The following is a 20,025-nucleotide window of genomic DNA, read 5'->3' as shown; positions in this document are numbered from 1 at the left end:
TACAATATATATACAAATACAAACAAGTCTAAAGCGTTAGATGCACGAAATGTGTAGTCCACCTAGAAGGGAAGGAAAACAGGCAGTGCGAAATAATGCTTAGACCCAGTCCGCCTTCAGAGGCACCTAGCTAAAAGGAAGTCCGAGCCCTACGAAGAGTGGAGCCTTGTGCTCAAAAGTACCTGCACACGCTGGTGCCAACGGGCAAAAAGGGAAGTCTCTTCGAGGGAATCAGGCAGTTCAGTTTAGTGCACAAATGAAGAAGAACAGAGTTCCGCGACTCAAGCGCAGCCTCCACTGTGGGCAGAAGCAGAGCGCGAGTACGGAAAGGCGTGCTGTTTTGACACAGCGGGGAAAAGCTATGGGCTCCTGCAGGAGGGCGACCAGTTCCTAGCTATGCTACTCACCGGTCCCCGATGCAAGCAGACCCAGGCTTCTCCGCGTCAGTTTAGTCGTGTAGATTCTGCAGCAGCAGAGTTGAGTTAAAGATTTCCCAAACGAAGGGAACCCGCACAGTTTGTTACCACAGCTGGGCAACGGAGCGGCCGTGTGTATCTCAGCCAAATGTACACTACTCACTTCAGACCTGGGAACGCCAAGTGCACGAATCGTGTGAGAGTGACAAGGACTAGAAATACAACACAACCTGGCGGCGGTTACAGAGCAAGACTCCTGTGTAGGCTGGTCAGTCTGCTGGATGGCCCAGAGACACTTCCGAAGGCTTACGTGCAGGAGATGGTGAAGATGCCGAGAATAGCTGTCCCCGCTATTCCAAGGGTCGAAGTACCAGTACAGGCCTTCTGGTTCGATCAGAGGTAAAAAGGGTTTCACAAGGCGACAGCAGTGTAGAGGAGCAGTCCTTCAGCGGGTCACCAGCGATTCCTCGTTCAGCCTCGTGGTTGCAGGATACTTGGCTCCTGTATTCCTTCGTTCGTGAGAACTCAGGAGATCAACCTGGTAGTGGCGTTTCCAGCCCCCTCTTATCCACGGTTCCCTTCGCGCCAAAACGGAGGGGACCCAATGGGAGATCCGCTCATCAATACTCACACCATACGTGGACCTATCACGGACCACGGTGGTCCCAGGCATTCACACCACCCTAGACTCTCTGGCACCCAGGATGTGTATTGGGTCCAGACATCCCAGCCCACATCCTGGAGGCACACACAAGGCCTGTAGAAGCCCTCAAAAGCATCCGTGTTTCGCGGGAAAGTACATGCCCAAATAAGGAAGGCCCCGGGTCGGCTCGACCTGGGGAAGGTGAAGGGAGCAAGACGGTCAGCGGACAGGACAAAGGAGCCTCGTGGTCTGGCCATTTTGGGAGCCAGGCCACCATTTTGGGCTAAGCGCGAGAAACGTGCTTAAAACGCCAAAAGGAGCTCAAAACACAAGAAACGATCACTGCCACCATTCCCGTCCGTGATTCACTTGCACCGATCAGTTACAATCCAAAAAGAGTATCTAGGGCCTGTAGAAGGCTAGAGTCCCAAGAGAGCAGTAACTTAGCTTACAGTGCCCTCTTGTGTCATGTTGCACGAAAGCCGCAACATGATAAAGAAACTACGGAAAACAGCGTTTCCCGGTACTGACTGTCTTAAGGGCATGTCAGTTTCCCCGTAAGAATGGAGCGAAAGCCCAGAGGAGTGCGGCAGAAGGCTGCACTTCTCTGGCAAAGTCTAGATCATGGTGAAAAACAACAGCAAAAAGTTTAGGGGTTGCCACATGGAAGGAAAATTACCCACAATTATGAAATCTTTCCTAACAGGGGCCAGGGAGAGGCTGCAACTGCACACACTTAACCATTGCGAGATAGGAGCCCAAGGAGAGGCTGCAACTGCACACACTCAACCAGTGTGAGATGGGGGCCCAGGGAGAGGCTGCAACTGCACACACTCAACCAGTGTGAGATTGGTGCCCAGGGAGAGGCTGCAAATGCACACACTCAACCATTGTGAGATGGGGAGCCAGGGAGAGGCTGCAACTGCAAACACGCAACCAGTGCGTGGTGGGGGCCCCGGAAGAGGCTGCAACTACACACACTTAACCAGTGCGATATGGGGACCAGGGAGAGGATGAAACTGCACACACTCAACCACTGAGAGATGGGGACCCAGGGAGAGGCTGCAACTGCACACACTCAACCAGTGCGAGATGGGGACCAGGGAGAGGCTGCAACTGCACACACTCAACCGGTGCGAGATGGGGACCCAGAGAGAGGCTACAACTGCACACACTCAACCATTGTGAGATGGGTAGCCAGGGAGAAGCTGCAACTGCAAACACTCAACCAGTGCGAGATGGGGGGGCCAGGGAGAGGCTGCAACTGAACACACTCAACCAGTGCGAGATGGGGTGGCCAGGGAGAGGCTGCAACTGAACACACTCAACCAGTGTGAGATAGGGAGCCAGGGAGATGCTGCAACTGCAAATACTCAACCAGTGCGAGATGGGGGGCCAGGGAGAGGCTGCAACTGAACACACTCGACCATTGTGAGATGGGGAGCCAGGAAGAGGCTGCAACTGCAAACACTCAACCAGTGTGAGACGGAGAGCCTTGGAGAGGCTGCAACTGCACACACTCAACCAGTGCGACATGCGGGCCCAGGGAGAGGCTGCAACTGCACACATCCAACCACTGCGAGATGGGGGCACAGGGAGAGGCTGCAACTGCACACACTCAACCACTGGCAGATGGGGGCCCAGGAAGAGTCTGCAACTGCACACACTCAACCATTGTGAGATGGGGAGCCAGGGAGAGGCTTCAACTGCACACACTCAACTAGTGCGAGATGGGGCAGCCAGGGAGAGTCTGCAATTGCACACACTCAGCCAGGGTGAGATGGTGTGGCCCAGGGAGAGGCTGCAACTGCACACGCTCAACCAGTGCGAAATGGGTGGCCCAGGGAGAGGCTACAAATGCACACACTCAAAGAGTGCAAGATGGGGGCCCAGGGAGAGGCTAAAACTGCCCACAATCAACCACTGCCAGATGGGGGGCCAGGGAGAGGCTGCAACTGCACACACTCAACCATTGTGAGATGGGGAGCCAGGGAGATGCTGTAACTACACACACTCAACCAGTGCGAGATGGGGGCCCAGGGAGAGGCTGCAACTGCACACACTCAACCAGTGTGAGATCGGGAGCCAGGGAGAGGCTGCAACTGCACACCCTCAACCAGTGCGAGCCGGGGTGGCCAAGGAGAGGCTGCAACTGCACACTCAACCGGTGCGAGATGGGGGCCCAGGGGGAGGCTGCAACTGCACACACTCAACCAGTGTGAGATGGGGGCCCATGGAGAGGCTGCAACTACTCACACTCAACCCCTGCGAGATAGGGGCCCAAGGAGAGGCAGCAACTGCACACACTCAACCACTGCCAGATGGGGGCCCAGGGAGAGGCTGCAACTGCACACAATCAACCAGTGTTAGATGGGGGGCCAGGGAGAGGCTGCAACTGCACACACTCAACGAGTGCGAGACGGGGTGGCCAAGGAGAGGCTGCAACTGCACACACTCAACTGGTGCGAGATGGGGGCCCAGAGGGAGGGTGCAACTGCACACACTCAACCAGTGTGAGATGGGGGACCATGGAGAGGCTGCAACTACACACACTCAACCAGTGTGAGATGGGGGGCTAGGGAGAGGCTGCAACTGCGCAAACTCAACCAGTGCGAGATGGGGGGCCAGGGATAGGCCACAACTGGGCACACTCAAGCAGTGCGAGATGGGGGCCAGGGATAGGCTGCAACTGGGCACACTTAACCAATGCGAGAGGGGAGCCCAGGGAGAGGCTGCAACTGCACACACTCAACTAGTGTGAGGTGGGGGGCCAGGAAGAGGCTGCAATTGCACATACTCAACCAGTGTGAGATGGGGGGCCAGGGAGAGTCTGCTAGTGCACACACTCAACCAGTGCGAGATGAAGGGCCCAAGGAGAGTCTGCAACTGAACACACTCAACCTGAGTGAGATCGTGGCCCAGGGAGAGGGTGCAACTGCACACACTCAACCAGTGCAAGATGGGGGGCTAGGGATAGGCTGCAACTGCATACACTCAACCTTTGTGAGATGGGGGCCAGGGATAGGCTACAACTGCGCACACTCAACCACTGAGAGATGGGGACCCAGGGAGAGGCTGCAACTGCACACACTCAACCAGGGCAAGATGGGGGCAAGGGAGAGGCTGCAGTTACACTCAGCCGGTGCGAGATAGGGGCCCAGGGAGAGGCTGCAACTGCACACACTCAGCCAGTGCGAGATGGGAGCCCAGGGAGAGGCTGCAACTATACACACTCAACCAGTGTGAGATGAGGGTCCAGGGAGAGGCTGCAACTGCACACACTCAACCAGTGCGAGATGGGGGACTAGGGAGAGGCTGCAACTGCGCAAACTCAACCAGTGCGAGGTGGGGGGCCAGGGATAGGCCATAACTGGGCACACTCAAGCAGTGCGAGATGGGGGCCCAGGGAGAGGCTGCAACTGCACACACTCAACCAGTGCGAGTTGGGGGGCTAGGGAGAGGCTGCAACTGTGCAAACTCAACCAGTGCGAGGTGGGGGGCCAGGGATAGGCCATAACTGGGCACACTCAACCAGTGCGAGAGGGGAGCCCAGGGAGAGGCTGCAACTGCACACACTCAACTAGTGTGAGGTGGGGGGCCAGGAAGAGGCTGCTAGTGCACACACTCAACCAGTGCGAGATGAAGGGCCCAGGGAGAGTCTGCAACTGAACACACTCAACCAGAGTGAGATCGTGGCCCAGGGAGAGGGTGCAACTGCACACACTCAACCAGTGCAAGATGGGGGGCTAGGGATAGGCTGCAACTGGACACACACAAGCAGTGTGAGATGGGGGGTACGGAGAGGCTGCAACTGCACACACTCAACCAGTGCGAGATGGGGGCCCAGGGAGAGGCTGCTAGTGCACACACTCAACCAGTGCGAGATGAAGGGCCCAGGGAGAGTCTGCAACTGAACACACTCAACCAGAGTGAGATCGTGGCCCAGGGAGAGGGTGCAACTGCACACACTCAACCAGTGCAAGATGGGGGGCTAGGGATAGGCTGCAACTGGACACACACAAGCAGTGTGAGATGGGGGGTACGGAGAGGCTGCAACTGCACACACTCAACCAGTGCGAGATGGGGGCCCAGGGAGAGGCTGCAACTGCACACACTCAACCATTGTGAGATGGGGAGCCAGGGAGAGGCTGTTTCTGCACACACTAAACCAGTGCAAGATGGGGGCCCAGGAAGAAGCTGCAACTGCACACACTCAACCAGTGGGATATGGGGGCCAGGGAGAGGCTGCAACTGCACACACTCAACCACTGAGAGATGGGGACCCAGGGAGAGGCTGCAACTGCACACACTCAACCAGGGCAAGATGGGGGCAAGGGAGAGGCTGCATTTACACTCAGCCGGTGCGAGATAGGGGCCCAGGGAGAGGCTGTAACTGCACACACTCAACCAGTGCGAGAGGGGAGCCCAGCGAGAGTCTGCAACTGCACACACTCAACCAGTGCGAGGTGGGGGGCCAGTTAGAGGCTGCAATTGCACAAACTCAACCAGTGTGAGATGGGGGCCGAGGGAGAGGCTGTAACTGCACACACTCAACCAGTGCAAGATGGGGGACCAGGGAGAGTCTGATACTGCACACACTCAACCAGTGCGTAATGAAGGGCCCAGGGAGAGTCTGCAACTGCACACACTCAACCAGAGTGAGATCGTTGCCCAGGGCAAGGGTGCAACTGCACACACTCAACCAGTGCAAGATGGGGGCTATCGATAGGCTGCAACTGCACACACTAAACCAGTGCAAGATGGGGGCCCAGGAAGAGGCTGCAACTGCACACACTCAACCAGTGGGGTATGGGGGCCAGGGAGAGGCTGCAATTGCACACACTCAACCACTGAGAGATGGGGACCCAGGGAGAGGCTCCAACTGCACACACTCAACCAGCGCAAGATGGGGGCAATGGAGAGGCTGCAGTTACACTCAGTCGGTGCGAGATAGGGGCCCAGGGAGAGGCTGCAACTGCACACACTAAACCAGTGCGAGATGGGAGCCCAGGGAGAGGCTGCAACTATACACACTCAACCAGTGTGAGATGGGGGCCCAGGGAGAGGCTGCAACTGCACACACTCAACCAGTGCGAGATGGGGGCCAGGGAGAGTCTGCAACTGCACACACTCAACCAGTGCGAGATGAAGGGCCCAGGGATAGTCTGCAACTGCACACACTCAACCAGTGTGAGATCGGGCCCAGGGAGAGGCTGCAACTGCACACACTCAAACAGTGTGAGATAGGGGCCTAGGGATAGGCTGCAACTGCACACACACAAGCAGTGTGAGATGGGGGGCTAGTGAGAGGCTGCAACTGCACACTCAACCAGTGCGAAATGGGGGCCCAGGGAGAGGCTGCAACTGCACACACTCAACCATTGTGAGATGGGGAACCAGGGAGAGGCTGCAACTGCACACACTCAACCAGTGCGAGATGGGGGCCCAGGAAGAGGCTGCGACTGCACACACTCAACCAGTGCGAGATGGGGGCCAGGGAGAGGCTGCAACTGCACACACTCAGCCGGTGCGAGATGGGGGCCCAGGGAGAGGCTGCAACTGCACACACTCATCCAGTGTGAGATGGGGAGCCAGGGAGAGGTTGCAACTGCAAACACTCAACTAGTGCGAGATGGGGGGCCAGGGAGAGGCTGCAACTGAACACACTCAACCATTGCGAGATGGGGAGCCAGGGAGAGGCTGCACCTGCAAACACTCAACCAGTGTGAGATGGGGAGCCTTGGAGAGGCTGCAACTGAACACACTCAACCAGTGCGAGATGGGGGCCCAGGGATAGGCTTCAACTGCACACACTCAACCAGTGCCAGATGGGGGGCTAGGGAGAGGCTGCAACTGCACACACTCAACCAGTGCGAGATGGGGGCCAGGGAGAGGCTGCAACTGCACACACTCAACCGGTGCAAGATGGGGGCCCAGGGAGAGGCTCCAACTGCACACACTCAACCAGTGTGAGATGGGGAGCCAGGGAGAGGTTGCAACTGCAAACACTCAACCAGTGCGAGATGGGGGCCCAGGGAGAGGCTGCAACTGCACACACTCAACCAGTGCAAGATGGGGGCCCAGGGAGAGGCTAGAACTGCACACACTCAACCAGTGCAAGATGGGGGCCCAGGGAGAGGCTGCAACTGCACACAGTCAACCAGTGTGAGATGGGGAGCCAGGGAGAGGTTGCAACTGCACACACTCAACCAATGCGATATGGGGGTCCAGGGAGAGGCTGCGACTGCACACACTCAACCAGTGCGAGATGAGAGCCCAGGGAGAGGCTGCAACTGCACACACTCAACCAGTGCGAGATGGGGGCCAGGGAGAGGCTGAAACTGCACACACTCAACCGTTGTGAAATGGGGAGCCAGGGAGAGGCTGCAACTGCACACACTCAACCAGTGTGAGATGGGGAGCCAGGGAGAGGCTGCAACTGCAAACACTCAACCAGTGCGAGATGGGGGCCCAGGGAGAGGCTGCAACTGCACACACTCAACCATTGTGAGATGAGGAGCCAGGGAGAGGCTGCAACTGCACACACTCAACCAGTGTGAAATGGGGAGCCTGGGAGAGGCTGCAACTGCACACACTCAACCAGTGTGAGATGGGGAGCCAGGGAGAGGCTGCAACTGAACACAACCAGAGTCTGCTGCTTCCCATCTTGTCTCCATTGCCCCTCCTGCTCATTCATCCAGCGGTGCTTGTCTACCTGCCCCGCAAGGTAATCCTGGCAAACGCACCACCACTAACGTACTTTTTGACTTTATGATACGGCGCTTTGCTTGTGTCTACAATGCATGCCCCCAGTCTGTTACCGACATGCTTGCTGTAGCACCCAATGTTTAAGGCCTCACTGTACGTGTCTAGCCGAGAAGAACACTATCCCTGTTGCCTATCCCTACTTACGATGCTCCCCGTTGCGCCTGCCGACAGACAGCGCGATATGTAAGCTAACTCCCTTATTTCCGGCATTGTCTAAAACACGGTGCGCCCATATTCCGACCTGCTTTTCTTGTACGTTACATTGCTTAGCCTAATAATGTCAGATGTGTAACACCCAGCCTGATGCGACACACCTTTTGAACTATGCCCGTATACATTGCACTGCCCCCGTCCTGTTATGCCCACTTTTGATGCAAACCTCAGGTTATCTGTATAGCCTTATCTTGCCGCGCCTCACAATTTGAAATTGAGACTGTTTGCCCACACTTGTTACCAGATTAGCCCATCTGCATTGCCCAATCTCGTGTGCCTTATAATTGAATTTGAGACTGTTTGTCTACACTTGTTGCTAGCCCAGTGCTCCCGTCGTAGTGCATCTGCATTGCCTAATTTTGGTGTGCCTTTTAATTGATACTGATACTGCTTTGCCCACACTTGTTGCTAGCCTAGTGCTCCTGCCTGTGCATCTGCACTGCGCCCACCTCTCCTCTAACTGTGGTAACATGTTACCACGCCTGTCCACCCTAAGGTCTTTCCTTTCCTTATTACAAGTACCACTTTTAGTGTGGGTATCTACCTGGACGTTCTCCCTCTCATCAACACACTTAGCTGCACTTAGCACCTTGCACAATACATCCATGGCCCCCACCTACAGACCTGCTGACATGTATCCAAGTACTGGACCTCAAAATCACAACATCTATCTCAATGCTCCAGCATTATGGCTTGACCATTTCGCAAAAAAAACCCTACACCAACCAACCTTGCCCCACCGCCCTAAGAAACAAAAGACTAGGCTCTAGACTCATGGGCAAGAAGGGTCACCCCATGTACCCGAGCTTACATTTGAAAACCCCAACGCTTAGCCCGCCCCCACTAACATCCACCCCACTTACGCCCCATTGCCCTCAGACCGACCTTGCTTCAACAAGCAACGACGGCTTGATCAAGGCTGCGCTGATCAACGCATGGTCCTTAGCTGCCCACGCTCTGGACATTGCTGATCTTATCAAGACTCAGGAACTTGACCTCATCGCCATTTCTGAGACCTGGTTACACGCTGCATCCGGCCCTGCACTCTCCCTGGCCATCCCCTCAGATTACTCCATCTTCAGATGCGACCGTACCTCGAGAGGTGGCGGACCTGCATTTATCTACAGAAACTCACTAGGACTTAGCGCCATCCCTAGCATTAAGGTGGAATCCCCAGAGCTACTCTCTGTCAAACTCCAACTTTCAGCCAACCAAACAGTCACCATCCATCTAATATACAGACCCCCTGGTCCTCCCACAACCTTCGTAGATGACATCTCTGCCGTAGTACTTGATAAAGTGAAAGCTAATTCTCAAACAATCATTCTGGGAGACCTTAATCTAGGCTTCCAAGACCCCAATGTCTCCGCGGCCCTCGGCCTCGCCGACACCCTAACAGATCTAGGATTCTCACACCATATACAGGAACCCATCCACATCAAAGGGCGGTCCCTTGACTGGCTCAGTGACACCAACTGCAATATCCGCTTACTTTTTAACACCCCCTGCATTTGGTCGGATCACCACATTATCACCTTCAGTGTTGAATCAGCCTCCCTACCCTCGCCTCCTGTCGCCCCAGCCACCCTCACCAGAAACAAAAAGAACATAACCAAAGAAAAACTACTCCCCCTTATTCTTCCCACCCTTAATAAGGCTCCTGACTCGTGCTCGGACCCTACCATCTTAGCCGACATGTACAACCAGTCAGTGCTAGCAGCCATCGACTCCATTGCCCCGCTCAAACTTAGGAGAATCAAACAGCGCGGTCACCTTAACTCATGGTTCACTCCCCAGCTCAGAGTGTTACGCAAAGAGAAACGTATTGCAGAGTCACGTTGGAAAAGCCACCCTTCTGACACCCATAAGGACGGTCTTCTGCTAGCCACTCTTAACTATAAAGAAGCCTTACTCCAAGCAAAAAAAGATTCCTATAACATCCGTATTGTGTCAGCCAAGTCTAACACCAAGGAACTATTCAAAATACTTAAGGAACTTGAGACACCTGCAGCCCCCCCGACTCGTGTACCAAAGATAGCACCTGGTGCACGAATATTCAGACAGCACTCCTGGGTAAAATTGCCACCCTCCAAACTAACATTAGAGAAAAACAAAACTCTCTACAGTCAGACCAACCTCTGACCACACCCATACTTAATACTCACCAAGCCAATCCCACTCATAAACCCTTCTCCTGCTCCCCGCTCACCACCCTTGAAGTAGAAGGAATCATAAACAACCTCAAACCATCCAACTGCCAAGGCGACCCATGCCCGGCAGCCATCATCAAGGAAGCATCTCACGACTTAGCCCCTTTCATCACAGCATTCATAAATGCCTCTTTTAAGACGGGTATAGTCCCGGATAACCTAAAGGATGCGTGGGTTATCCCACCTCTCAAAAAATCCTCCCTTGACCCCAACATCCCAACCAATTTTAGACCAATCACTACGGTCCCATTCCTGCTCAAGATCTTGGATCATGCAGCTTACCTGCAGATTCAAGAATACCTCGAATCTAACAATCTTCTGGGGCTAAGACAATCAGGATTCCATCCTAAACATGGCACGGAATCAGCCCTGATTGATCTAAAAAAACTCAGATGGAAACACTAAAGGACAATGGGAAGTTAGCCCTACTCCTTCTCCTTGACCTCTCTGCGGCCTTAGATTTGGTCAACCACCAAATACTCTGCCAACATCTTAAATCTGCGGCCCACTTCTATGACTCTGCCAATGCTTGGATCCATTCATTCCTGAGTAACAGATCCATGAGGGTCTTCTCACCTACACCATCGGCAGACCCCTCCCCCATTCACTGTGGCATTCCTCAAGGCTCCTGTGTGTCCCCTACGTTATACAACGTATTTACCAAGCCCCTCTTCGATGTGCTTAACTATCTGGGTGTCTCCTACACCAACTATGCGGACGATACCCAGATACTCATTCCTATCACAGGTGACTACACAGCCGACACTAAAGCCTTGAATGATGTCTACCTGTCATTCAAGCCTGGATGGCACATCACGAACTTTGTCTTAACAATGATAAGACCGAGTTTTTACTACTAGGATCAAGCCACCGTCTTAACAAATTAGATCAAACTTACAAGTCTTTCCCCATTGACGGCAACAATATCATGGTCTCCAAAGACACCAAAACTTTAGGCGTCTATCTTGACTCCACGCTTTCCTTGAACAGACAAACAAATGCAGTAAGGGCTGCATCAGTTTACACTTGTAAGCTCATCACTGCCTGTAGACCATTTCTAAATTCCATCAACTGCATCACCCTCGCCAGAACACTCATTATGGCCAAAATCGACTATTGTAGTGCTTTCTACCTAGGGACTAGTCAATCCAACCTCAATAAATTACAAACTGTACAAAATAATGCCATAAGGGCAGCCTTAAACATCCCGAGACGCTCCCATATCTCCACCGTCAGATCTGACTTACGTTGGCTCCTGGTAAAACAAAGAATTGCCCTGAAAACGCTAGCATTGACCCACAAATGCTTGAATAACAATGCCTCACCCTAGCTCTCCGCTCGCCTTACACTTCATACCTCCTCTCGACCCACTAGATCAGCCCAAAGTCATAGCCTCATCTTGCCCAGATTCAAACTCCAAAAAGCGGGTGGCGTGAGTTTCCCTTTCCTAGCCTCCAAACTCTGGAACACTCTGCCTACCCCTATTAGAACTGAACCGTTGTTCCAAACCTTCAAGAACAACGCTAAAACCTGGCTGTTCTCACATGATTTATGAGGCCCCTCACTCTGTCCTGCTTCTACGTGTAATATAGGTCTTGTGTATATACACCTCTTATTGCATTTGTATTTTAATTTGCCAATGTTATTTTTCTGTACATTTTTTGTATATTTGTGTAAAGTTATTGCGTATGTACTGATTACTGTAACCTGTTGTCAAGAGTATGCGCCCAGTTGGCCCTGGCCCTGGTTTGCGCTTTATAAATAAACTAAACTTCAAACTTCAGTGGAAGATGGGGGCCCAGGGAGTGGCTGCAACTGCACACACTCAACCAGTGCGAGATGGGGGCCAGGGAGAGTCTGCAACTGCACACACTCAACCAGTGCGAGATGGGAGCCAGGGAGAGGCTGCAACTGCCCACACTCAACAAGTGCAAGATGGGGGCCGAGGGAGAGGCTGCAACTGCACACACTCAACCAGTGCGAGATGGGAGCCAGGGAGAGGCTGCAACTGCACACACTCAACCAGTGCGAGATGGGGACCCAGGGAGAGGCTGCAACTGCACACACTCAACCAGTGCGAGATGGGAGCCAGGGAGAGGCTGCAACTGCACACATTCAACCAGTGTGAGATGGGGGCCCAGGGAGAGTCTGCAACGGCACACACTCAACCAGTGCTAATTGAACAACAAGGTCAGCCCTGGAACCACACTCAATTAATCAGTGCAAGATGGGAGGCCGGGGTGAGCCGAAACTGCACACGCTTAATCCCTCCAAACTCCCAACCAAGGGCAGTCCTTGAACTGCACACACGCTCGACGACAGAAGCATTTAAAGTTGTGGTATTCATTCCATCAGTGTTGGAGTGAAAAGCAGCACATGCCCAGAGTAGCACACACACACAGTCACTGTGGTGTGTTAGATGGAAAGTCATAGAGGGACTAAACCCACGTCCACGGAGGGATGGACGCCGCACTCACTTGAAGATCTAGAGGAGGGGTCTAGAATTGTGCACCTTTGATCAGAAGATGGGGAGGTTCTCGAGCTACACACAATAAGCCTCCCTTTCATCAGTCACCATGTGTCAGTCAAACAACTCCTCGTTTAAACCGAGGAGCTATGGGATCTGGTTGGTGGACCCTCACATATTGCTCCCCTCAGGCAGACCCAGTTCCCTGATCTTTTGCATCCCAGCTCTATTCTCTTGATCTCTGTATTCATATTCGCCCTCGTAGTAATGGCTTGCATACAAAATATCCTTTAACATTAACATTAACATTATCCGCCTCCTGCCATTTCCCTCCATACATTTTTCTGGGTTGCTTGCTCCCTTTTTGATGGCATCCGATTAACTCTCATGTTGGGATAACGTGTTATCTTTCTTCGTCTCTCTCTGCATTATTTCTTTCTCTCTTTTTCACTTTTCCTTTCGCCTTCTGTCCTCACTTTCTTTCTCTCTCACTTTCATTTTCCCTTCTCTTTCTATCTTTCTCCCTTTCACTCTCACTTTCCCCTTTCCTTACTCTTTCTCCCTTTCATGTTCTCTCACTTTCCATTTCCCGTCTTGTCCTCTCATTCTATCTCACTTTCCCTTTCTCTCTTTCTCACTTCCACTTTCTCCTTTGATTTGTCTTGTTTTCTGTCTGTCTCGCTTTATTACTCACTTTCTCCCTCACTCACTCTTTCCCGCTCTCCCTTTCTCTCTCTTCTCTGATTACATTCTCTTCCAGTCTTTAATTCTAGACATAACAATGCCCACACCTTCTTCTGTGGATGAATGTGGAAGAATTTGTTTCTCTGAGTATTTGAAATACAATGTAAATCACAAAACTGTGACAGACTCGACAAAATAAAGAAATGACCAATTAAGTAAAGCATGTAACAAAGTATTATTTTAAGGAAAAAACATGTTATCGAGTTGACACTAAGTGGTTCAAGGTCGAGGTGTCCCTATACCACACTCTCTCCACATACGCACCGACTGTCTTACCCACCAAAACCCTACTCTGTCTGCCCCACCTATCATTATGCCCACTCTCTCTACACCCACCCACTGTCCCTACCCAAATTCCCTCTACCGCACATACACCCCACTCTCTCTACATACCCACCCTCTCTCTACCCCTGACCACCCACCAAACCCCCACTCTACCTGTATCTACCTCGACTCCACCCTCTCATTTACGAAACAAGTGAATTCTATGGCTTCCACAACTGCATACACATGCAAACTTATCAGAGCAGGTAAAGCTTTTCTTCCCACAGATAGCTGCACCACCCTTGCCAGAGCCCTGATATTGTCTAAATTAGACTACTGCAACGCTCTCTACATTGGCTCCAATAAATACATCCTGAAGAGAATTCAAACACTTCAGAACAAAGCCCTTAGAGCAGCCTTGGGAATCTCCAAGAGTCCACATATAGGAGATCAGAAGACAAAACAACTGGCTCTCGACGAGTGACAAAATCTAACTCAAAACAGCCTCACTCACACACAAATGTCTTAATAATGCAGCCCCCCTCTACCTTCGTGAAAGATTCTGTAGAAAATCTTCAACTAGGCTCACTAGATCAGCAAATGCAAACTGTTTCCCTCTCCCACGAACAACCTAGCCAAGGTGGGGGGGTAATCGTTTTCCTGTAAAAGCTGCTCAGCTATGGAACTCTCTAGCTCACATGATTTTAGCGGACCAGCCATACTTCCAGTCCATTCAGAAACTTATAACTCGGTTAAAAGCCCTTGACCAGTAAGGCCTGACACTAGCCTCAGTCTTCAACATTGATTGACCGCACCAGTATGACTAGTAAATATACACTTCTCTGCTTGTCCTTTCTGTACATTCTGCTGTATTGTTAGGCTTTGCTGTTATTCTATGCACTGTACCTTTGCCTATGTAAACAAGCTGTGAAACTTCCTGTAACTTCTGTGCCCTGATACCTTTGGGTCTGGTGCGCATTATAAATGAATAAACAAACAAACAAACAAACATGCCTTGGTAATGTGGTTTCTCAATGCGTTTCATGAACTCTCACTATGAGTTCCCGCATGCAGCAGTGGTGGCCGTGTGGTTTCTCAATGCGTTTCATGAACTCTCGCTCTAAGTTCCAGCATGCAGCAGTAATGGCAATGTGGTTTCTCAATGCTTTCCAGGAACTCTCACTATAAGTTCCTGTTTGCAGAAGTGGTGTCAATGTGGTTTCTCAATGTGTTTCATGAACTCTCGCTCTAAGTTCCAGCATGCAGTGGTGGTGGCAATGTGGTTTCTCAATGCGTTCCTGGAACTGTCGCTCTAAGTTCCAGCATGCAGTGGTGGTGGCAATGTGGTTTCTCAATGCGTTCCTGGAACTGTCGCTCTAAGTTCCAGCATGCAGCTGTGGTGGCAATGTGGTTTCTCAATGCGTTTCTTGAACTCTCGCTCTAAGTTCCAGCTTGCAGCAGTGGTGGCAAAGTGGTTTCTCCTTTGCGTTCCAGGAACTCTCACTCTAAGTTCCAGCATACAGCAGTGGTGGGAATGTGGTTTCTCAATGCGTTTCATGAGCTCTCGCTCTAAGTTCCAGCATGCATAAGAGGTGGCAATGCGGCTTCTCAATGCATTTCAGGAACTCTCACTCTAAGTTTCAGCTTGCAGCAGTGGTGGGAATGTGGTTTCTCAATGTGTTTCATGAACTCTCACTCTAAGGTCCAGCATGCAGCAGTGGTGGCAATGTGGTTTCTCAGTGCATTTCAGGAACTCTCACTCTAAATTTCAACATACAGCAGTGATAGCAATGTGGTTTCTCAATGCGTTCCAGGAACTGTCAGTCTAAGTTCCAACATGCAGCTGTGGTGGGAATGTGGTTTCTCAATGCTTTTCATTAACTCTTGCTCTAAGTTGCAGCATGCAGCAGTGGTTGGAATGCGGTTTCTCAATGTGTTTCATGAACTCTCGCTCTAAGTTCCAGCATGCAGCAGTGGTGGAAAAGAGGTTTCTCAATGTGTTTCATGAACTGTCGCTCCAAGTTCTAGCATGCAGCAGTGGTGGCAATGTGGTTTCTCAATGTATTTCAGGAACTCTCACTCTTAAGTTCCCGCTTGCAGCAGTGGTGGCAATGTGGTTTCTCAAATGCGTTCCAGGAACCCTCACTCTAAGTTCCAGCATGCAGCAGTGGTGGGAATGTGGTTTCTCAATGCGTTTCATGAACTCTCACTATGAGTTCCCGCATGCAGCAGTGGCGGCCATGTGGTTTCTCAATGCGTTTCATGAACTCTCGCTCTAAGTTCCAGCATGCAGCAGTGATGGCAATGTGGTTTCTCAATGCTTTCCAGGAACTCTCACTATAAGTTCCTGTTTGCAGAAGTGGTGTCAATGTGGTTTCTCAATGTGTTTCATGAACTCTCGCTCTAAGCTCCAGCATGCAGCAATGATGACAATGTGGTTTTTCAATGTGTTCCAGGAACTCTTACTCTAAGTTCCAGCATGCAGTGGTGGTGGCAATGTGGTTTCTCAATGCGTTCCTGGAACTGTCACTCTAAGTTCCAGCATGCAGCCGTGGTGGCATTGTGGTTTCTCAATGCGTTTCTTGAACTCTCGCTCTAGGTTCCAGCATGCAGCAGTGGTGGCAATGTGGTTTCTCAATGCATTTCAGGAACTCTCACTCTAAGTTCCAGTTTGCAGCAGTGGTGGCAAAGTGGTTTCTCAGTTGCGTTCCAGGAACTCTCACTCTAAGTTCCAGCTTGCAGCAGTGGTGGCCTTCTGGTTTCTCAATTGCGTTCCAGGAACTCTCACTCTAAGTTCCAGCATACAGCAGTGGTGGGAATGTGGTTTCTCAATGCGTTTCATGAGCTCTCGCTCTAAGTTCCAGCATGCATAAGTGGTGGCAATGCGGCTTCTCAATGCATTTCAGGAACTCTCACTCTAAGTTTCAGCTTGCAGCAGTGGTGGGAATGTGGTTTCTCAATGTGTTTCATGAACTCTCACTCTAAGGTCCAGCATGCAGCAGTGGTGGCAATGTGGTTTCTCAATGCATTTCAGGAACTCTTGCTCTAAGTTGCAGCATGCAGCAGTGGTTGGAATGTGGTTTCTCAATGTGTTTCATGAACTCTTGCTCTAAGTTCCAGTATGCAGCAGTGATGGAAAAGAGGTTTCTCAATGTGTTTCATGAACTGTCGCTCCAAGTTCTAGCATGCAGCAGTGGTGGCAATATGGTTTCTCAATGTATTTCAGGAACTCTCACTCTTAAGTTCCCGCTTGCAGCAGTGGTGGCAATGTGGTTTCTCAAATGCGTTCCAGGAACCCTCACTCTAAGTTCCAGCATGCAGCAGTGGTGGGAATGTAGTTTCTCAATTCATTTCATGAACGCTCGTTCTAAGTTCCAGCATGCAGCAGTGGTGGCAATGTGGTTTCTCAATGCGTTCTAGGAACTCTCACTACAAGTCCCCACTTGCAGAAGTGGTGGCAATGTGGTTTCTCTATTCGTTGCAGGAACTCTCACTCTAAGTTCCAGCATGCAGCAGTGGTGGCAATGTGGTTTCTGAAATTATTTCCAGGAACTCTTACTCTTCGTTCCAGCATATAGAAGTCTTAATCACTGGGGATGGGGGTACTGACTTGTGATGCGCAGGACTAACTTGGCAGCTCCACCCCATCTGTCACTGATTTACGCATTCCAATGAGACTATTCTGATGGCTACAGTCCGGTTTTTGCCGGGAACCGATAAAGAAATCCCAAAATCGGGCCCGGGAACAGCTCCTCCTGCTTGCCTCACCGCCCCATTTCCTCTCCTCCAATGAGAGGAGTGTGTCTCTGAACCCCCAACCCCCGACCCGCATCAGGCCAGTGACATAGACGAAGGACTGCAGTTTTATCAGAGTTCTGTTTGTGTTTACTGGAGTCCTACTTCTATGCCTCTTGCCTGTCCTGTTTTTTGTTTTGTTATCTTGTCACCCTACGTCTGGTGCTGTTCTGGACATCACTATCTCCTCGCCTTATTTCTTGGACTGCTCGGTGGCTTCAGTCCATGTGTGGCTGGGAATCCAGTGGCTTTACTAGGCCCCAGTGGTTTGGGCCTCCCAGTTTTTTCCCGCTCTCACATTTTCCCAGCTTTGCATTGTCGGTCTGCTCCTCACCAGCATGGATTCTGATCTCATCCTTATTGCAGTGCTGAGAGCTTCTGTGTCAAACATTCTCAGACCCAAACCGCAAGGCCCTTTAGTCGTTCACAGACCTCCTCCAGATCCTTCTTGCAGCGTAGCCCTTGCCACTTACCATGTCATTTCAGAGCAGCTCTTCTTTCTTCTTCTTGCTGACAGATTTTATCCATCAGCTGTGATTATTGGATACGGAGGCTTGAGCCTCCATCTTCTTGGCTTGAGTGTGTAGTCATGGGTTGGATTTCTTCATGTTCTGTGTGGACTTGTCACAGTAACGCTGGCCTTACAGGGTCTTCGCCGTGATGGGCTGCAGGTAGCGGTCAAAAGGGTTTGCAGTGGTGGCAGTGAGTCTTCTGATCATAGGGTTTGGGTTCTGATCCAGTCCTTGGCAGAAGTTCTTGCTTAGCTTTGCTAGATGTTGGTCCAACATCTTGAGGTGAAGTGAAGGCCAGCTATCCTTGTAAAGAGTGGAGCTCCAGACGCTATCCGTAGGGCCTTGTTCTGGACTAACTGAAGACTCTTCTGGTGTCTCTCATGGCAGGACATCCATGCTGGGGAGGCATACGTCAGGGTAGCTATGATGAGTAGCCAACACCATGCACTCTGAGATGATTCTCAGACGCGTCATCAAGCCTACTCTGATTCTGATTGGTCAAGAGTGAAAACCCTATCAAACATTCCACCGCACTTGAATGGCATCCCACCGCTCTCATCTGAACAGCCTGTCATGTGTGGCATCATGCGTACACTCAATCTGATTAGTGTGTTCCGATGTAACTGTTGATAGGGCGTTCCCTCTGTGAGGAACATGATTGGCCCATTTTGATAGGATTGTCACAAGTGATTCTCCGTCAGATTGACTATCTGAAGTGATAGACCCCACCAACACTGGCTAATACTGGTCCAACCTAGACAGGTTATCAGACATCAACTCACATATATTGTTAATTGAATGGCTATTCCAAAACTAATACTTAGCGGTTGTTCTTGTCCAGGCCATCGGAAACTCATCACCACAACCAGCTGTGATTTGATTGGATGAAAGGTCATGCACAGGTGATACTTACCTAAATATTGTCCTTTTCCTTCTCTGAACGGTGGCCCCAGGGGGCCCTTCACCATGGGCTGTATGTATTTCACCTGAGGGTGGAACCCCCCACCTGCCGCGCCCCCGGCCACAGGGTGAACCCCAGCCAGAAGCAGGCATATGGCGACGGCCTCTGACAGCATCCTTCGTTTGGTTCCAGTGGCTCTGTGGAGAGAAGGGACTGTGTTAGTTGGCCACGTCCAGCAAGGAGCCGGTCTTCTGTTCTCAATGCATATATACCAACAACTTTTAATAATAGTGAGTAGAGAGTGAGTAGAAAGTGCATTAGAGGCAATCATTGTCCCTGCTCACCCCGCCCTGTTGCCATTTAGAGAACTGCGGAAGAAGCAGAAAGAGCTGCAAGGAATTTCCAGACATATCCAGAACTTCTTCTTGTACCTTAACCTTGGCATGAAAACCCTTGAGTAGATTCTATGGGGCTAGGGAGGACTGGCCCTTGAGAGATATGGCCTGGGCTTATGTTTCCCAGAGCAAAAGGTAATTTCCTGTGGGGCCATGAGGTAGACCCGTGGCAGATATTCTCAGGGACCATGTTTCCCAGAGGATTAGGCTGTTCCTGTGGGGCCACGAGGTAGACCCGTGGCAGATATGCCCAGGGACTATGATTCCCAGAGCCGTAGTCTATTCCTGTGGGGCCACAAGGTAGACCCGTGGCAGATATGCCCAGGGACTATGATTCCCAGAGCCGTAATCTATTCCCGGGGTGCCACGAGGTAGACCCGTGGCAGATATGCCCAGGGACTGTGATTCCCAGAGCCGTGGGATATTCCTGTGGGGCCACGAGATAGACCTGTGGCAGATATGCCCAGGGACTGTGAGTCCCAGAGCCCTAGGCTGTTCCTGTGGGGCCACGAGGTAGACCCGTGGCAGATATGCCCAGGGACTGTGATTCCCAGAGCCGTGGGATATTCCTGTGGGGCCACGAGGTAGACCCGTGGCAGATATGCCCAGGGACTGTGATTCCCAGAGCCGTGGGAAATTCCTGTGGAGCCACGAGGTAGACCCGTGGCAGATATGCCCAGGGAATATGATTCCCAGA

General features: G+C 51.6%; 1 protein-coding gene across 1 annotated transcript in view; it reads right to left on the bottom strand.

Moving 5' to 3' along the window:
• The window catches only part of COL8A2 (collagen type VIII alpha 2 chain), a 126,653-nt gene extending 107,527 nt beyond the window's left edge, over positions 1-19,126 (bottom strand). The window contains exon 1 of the mRNA XM_069622611.1: positions 18,946-19,126. Coding sequence (XP_069478712.1) covers positions 18,946-19,108 — 163 coding nt within the window. The 5' untranslated portion in view covers positions 19,109-19,126. The remainder of the gene's footprint in view (positions 1-18,945) is intronic.
• Positions 19,127-20,025: the final 899 nt, after the last annotated feature.

This window comes from Ambystoma mexicanum, chromosome 11 (assembly GCF_040938575.1).
Source record: "Ambystoma mexicanum isolate Mex_15411 chromosome 11, UKY_AmexF1_1, whole genome shotgun sequence".
Taxonomy (NCBI): domain Eukaryota; kingdom Metazoa; phylum Chordata; class Amphibia; order Caudata; family Ambystomatidae; genus Ambystoma; species Ambystoma mexicanum.
The sequence above is the reverse complement of the archived record's forward strand: the minus strand, read 5'-3'. Positions and strand labels throughout refer to the sequence as shown.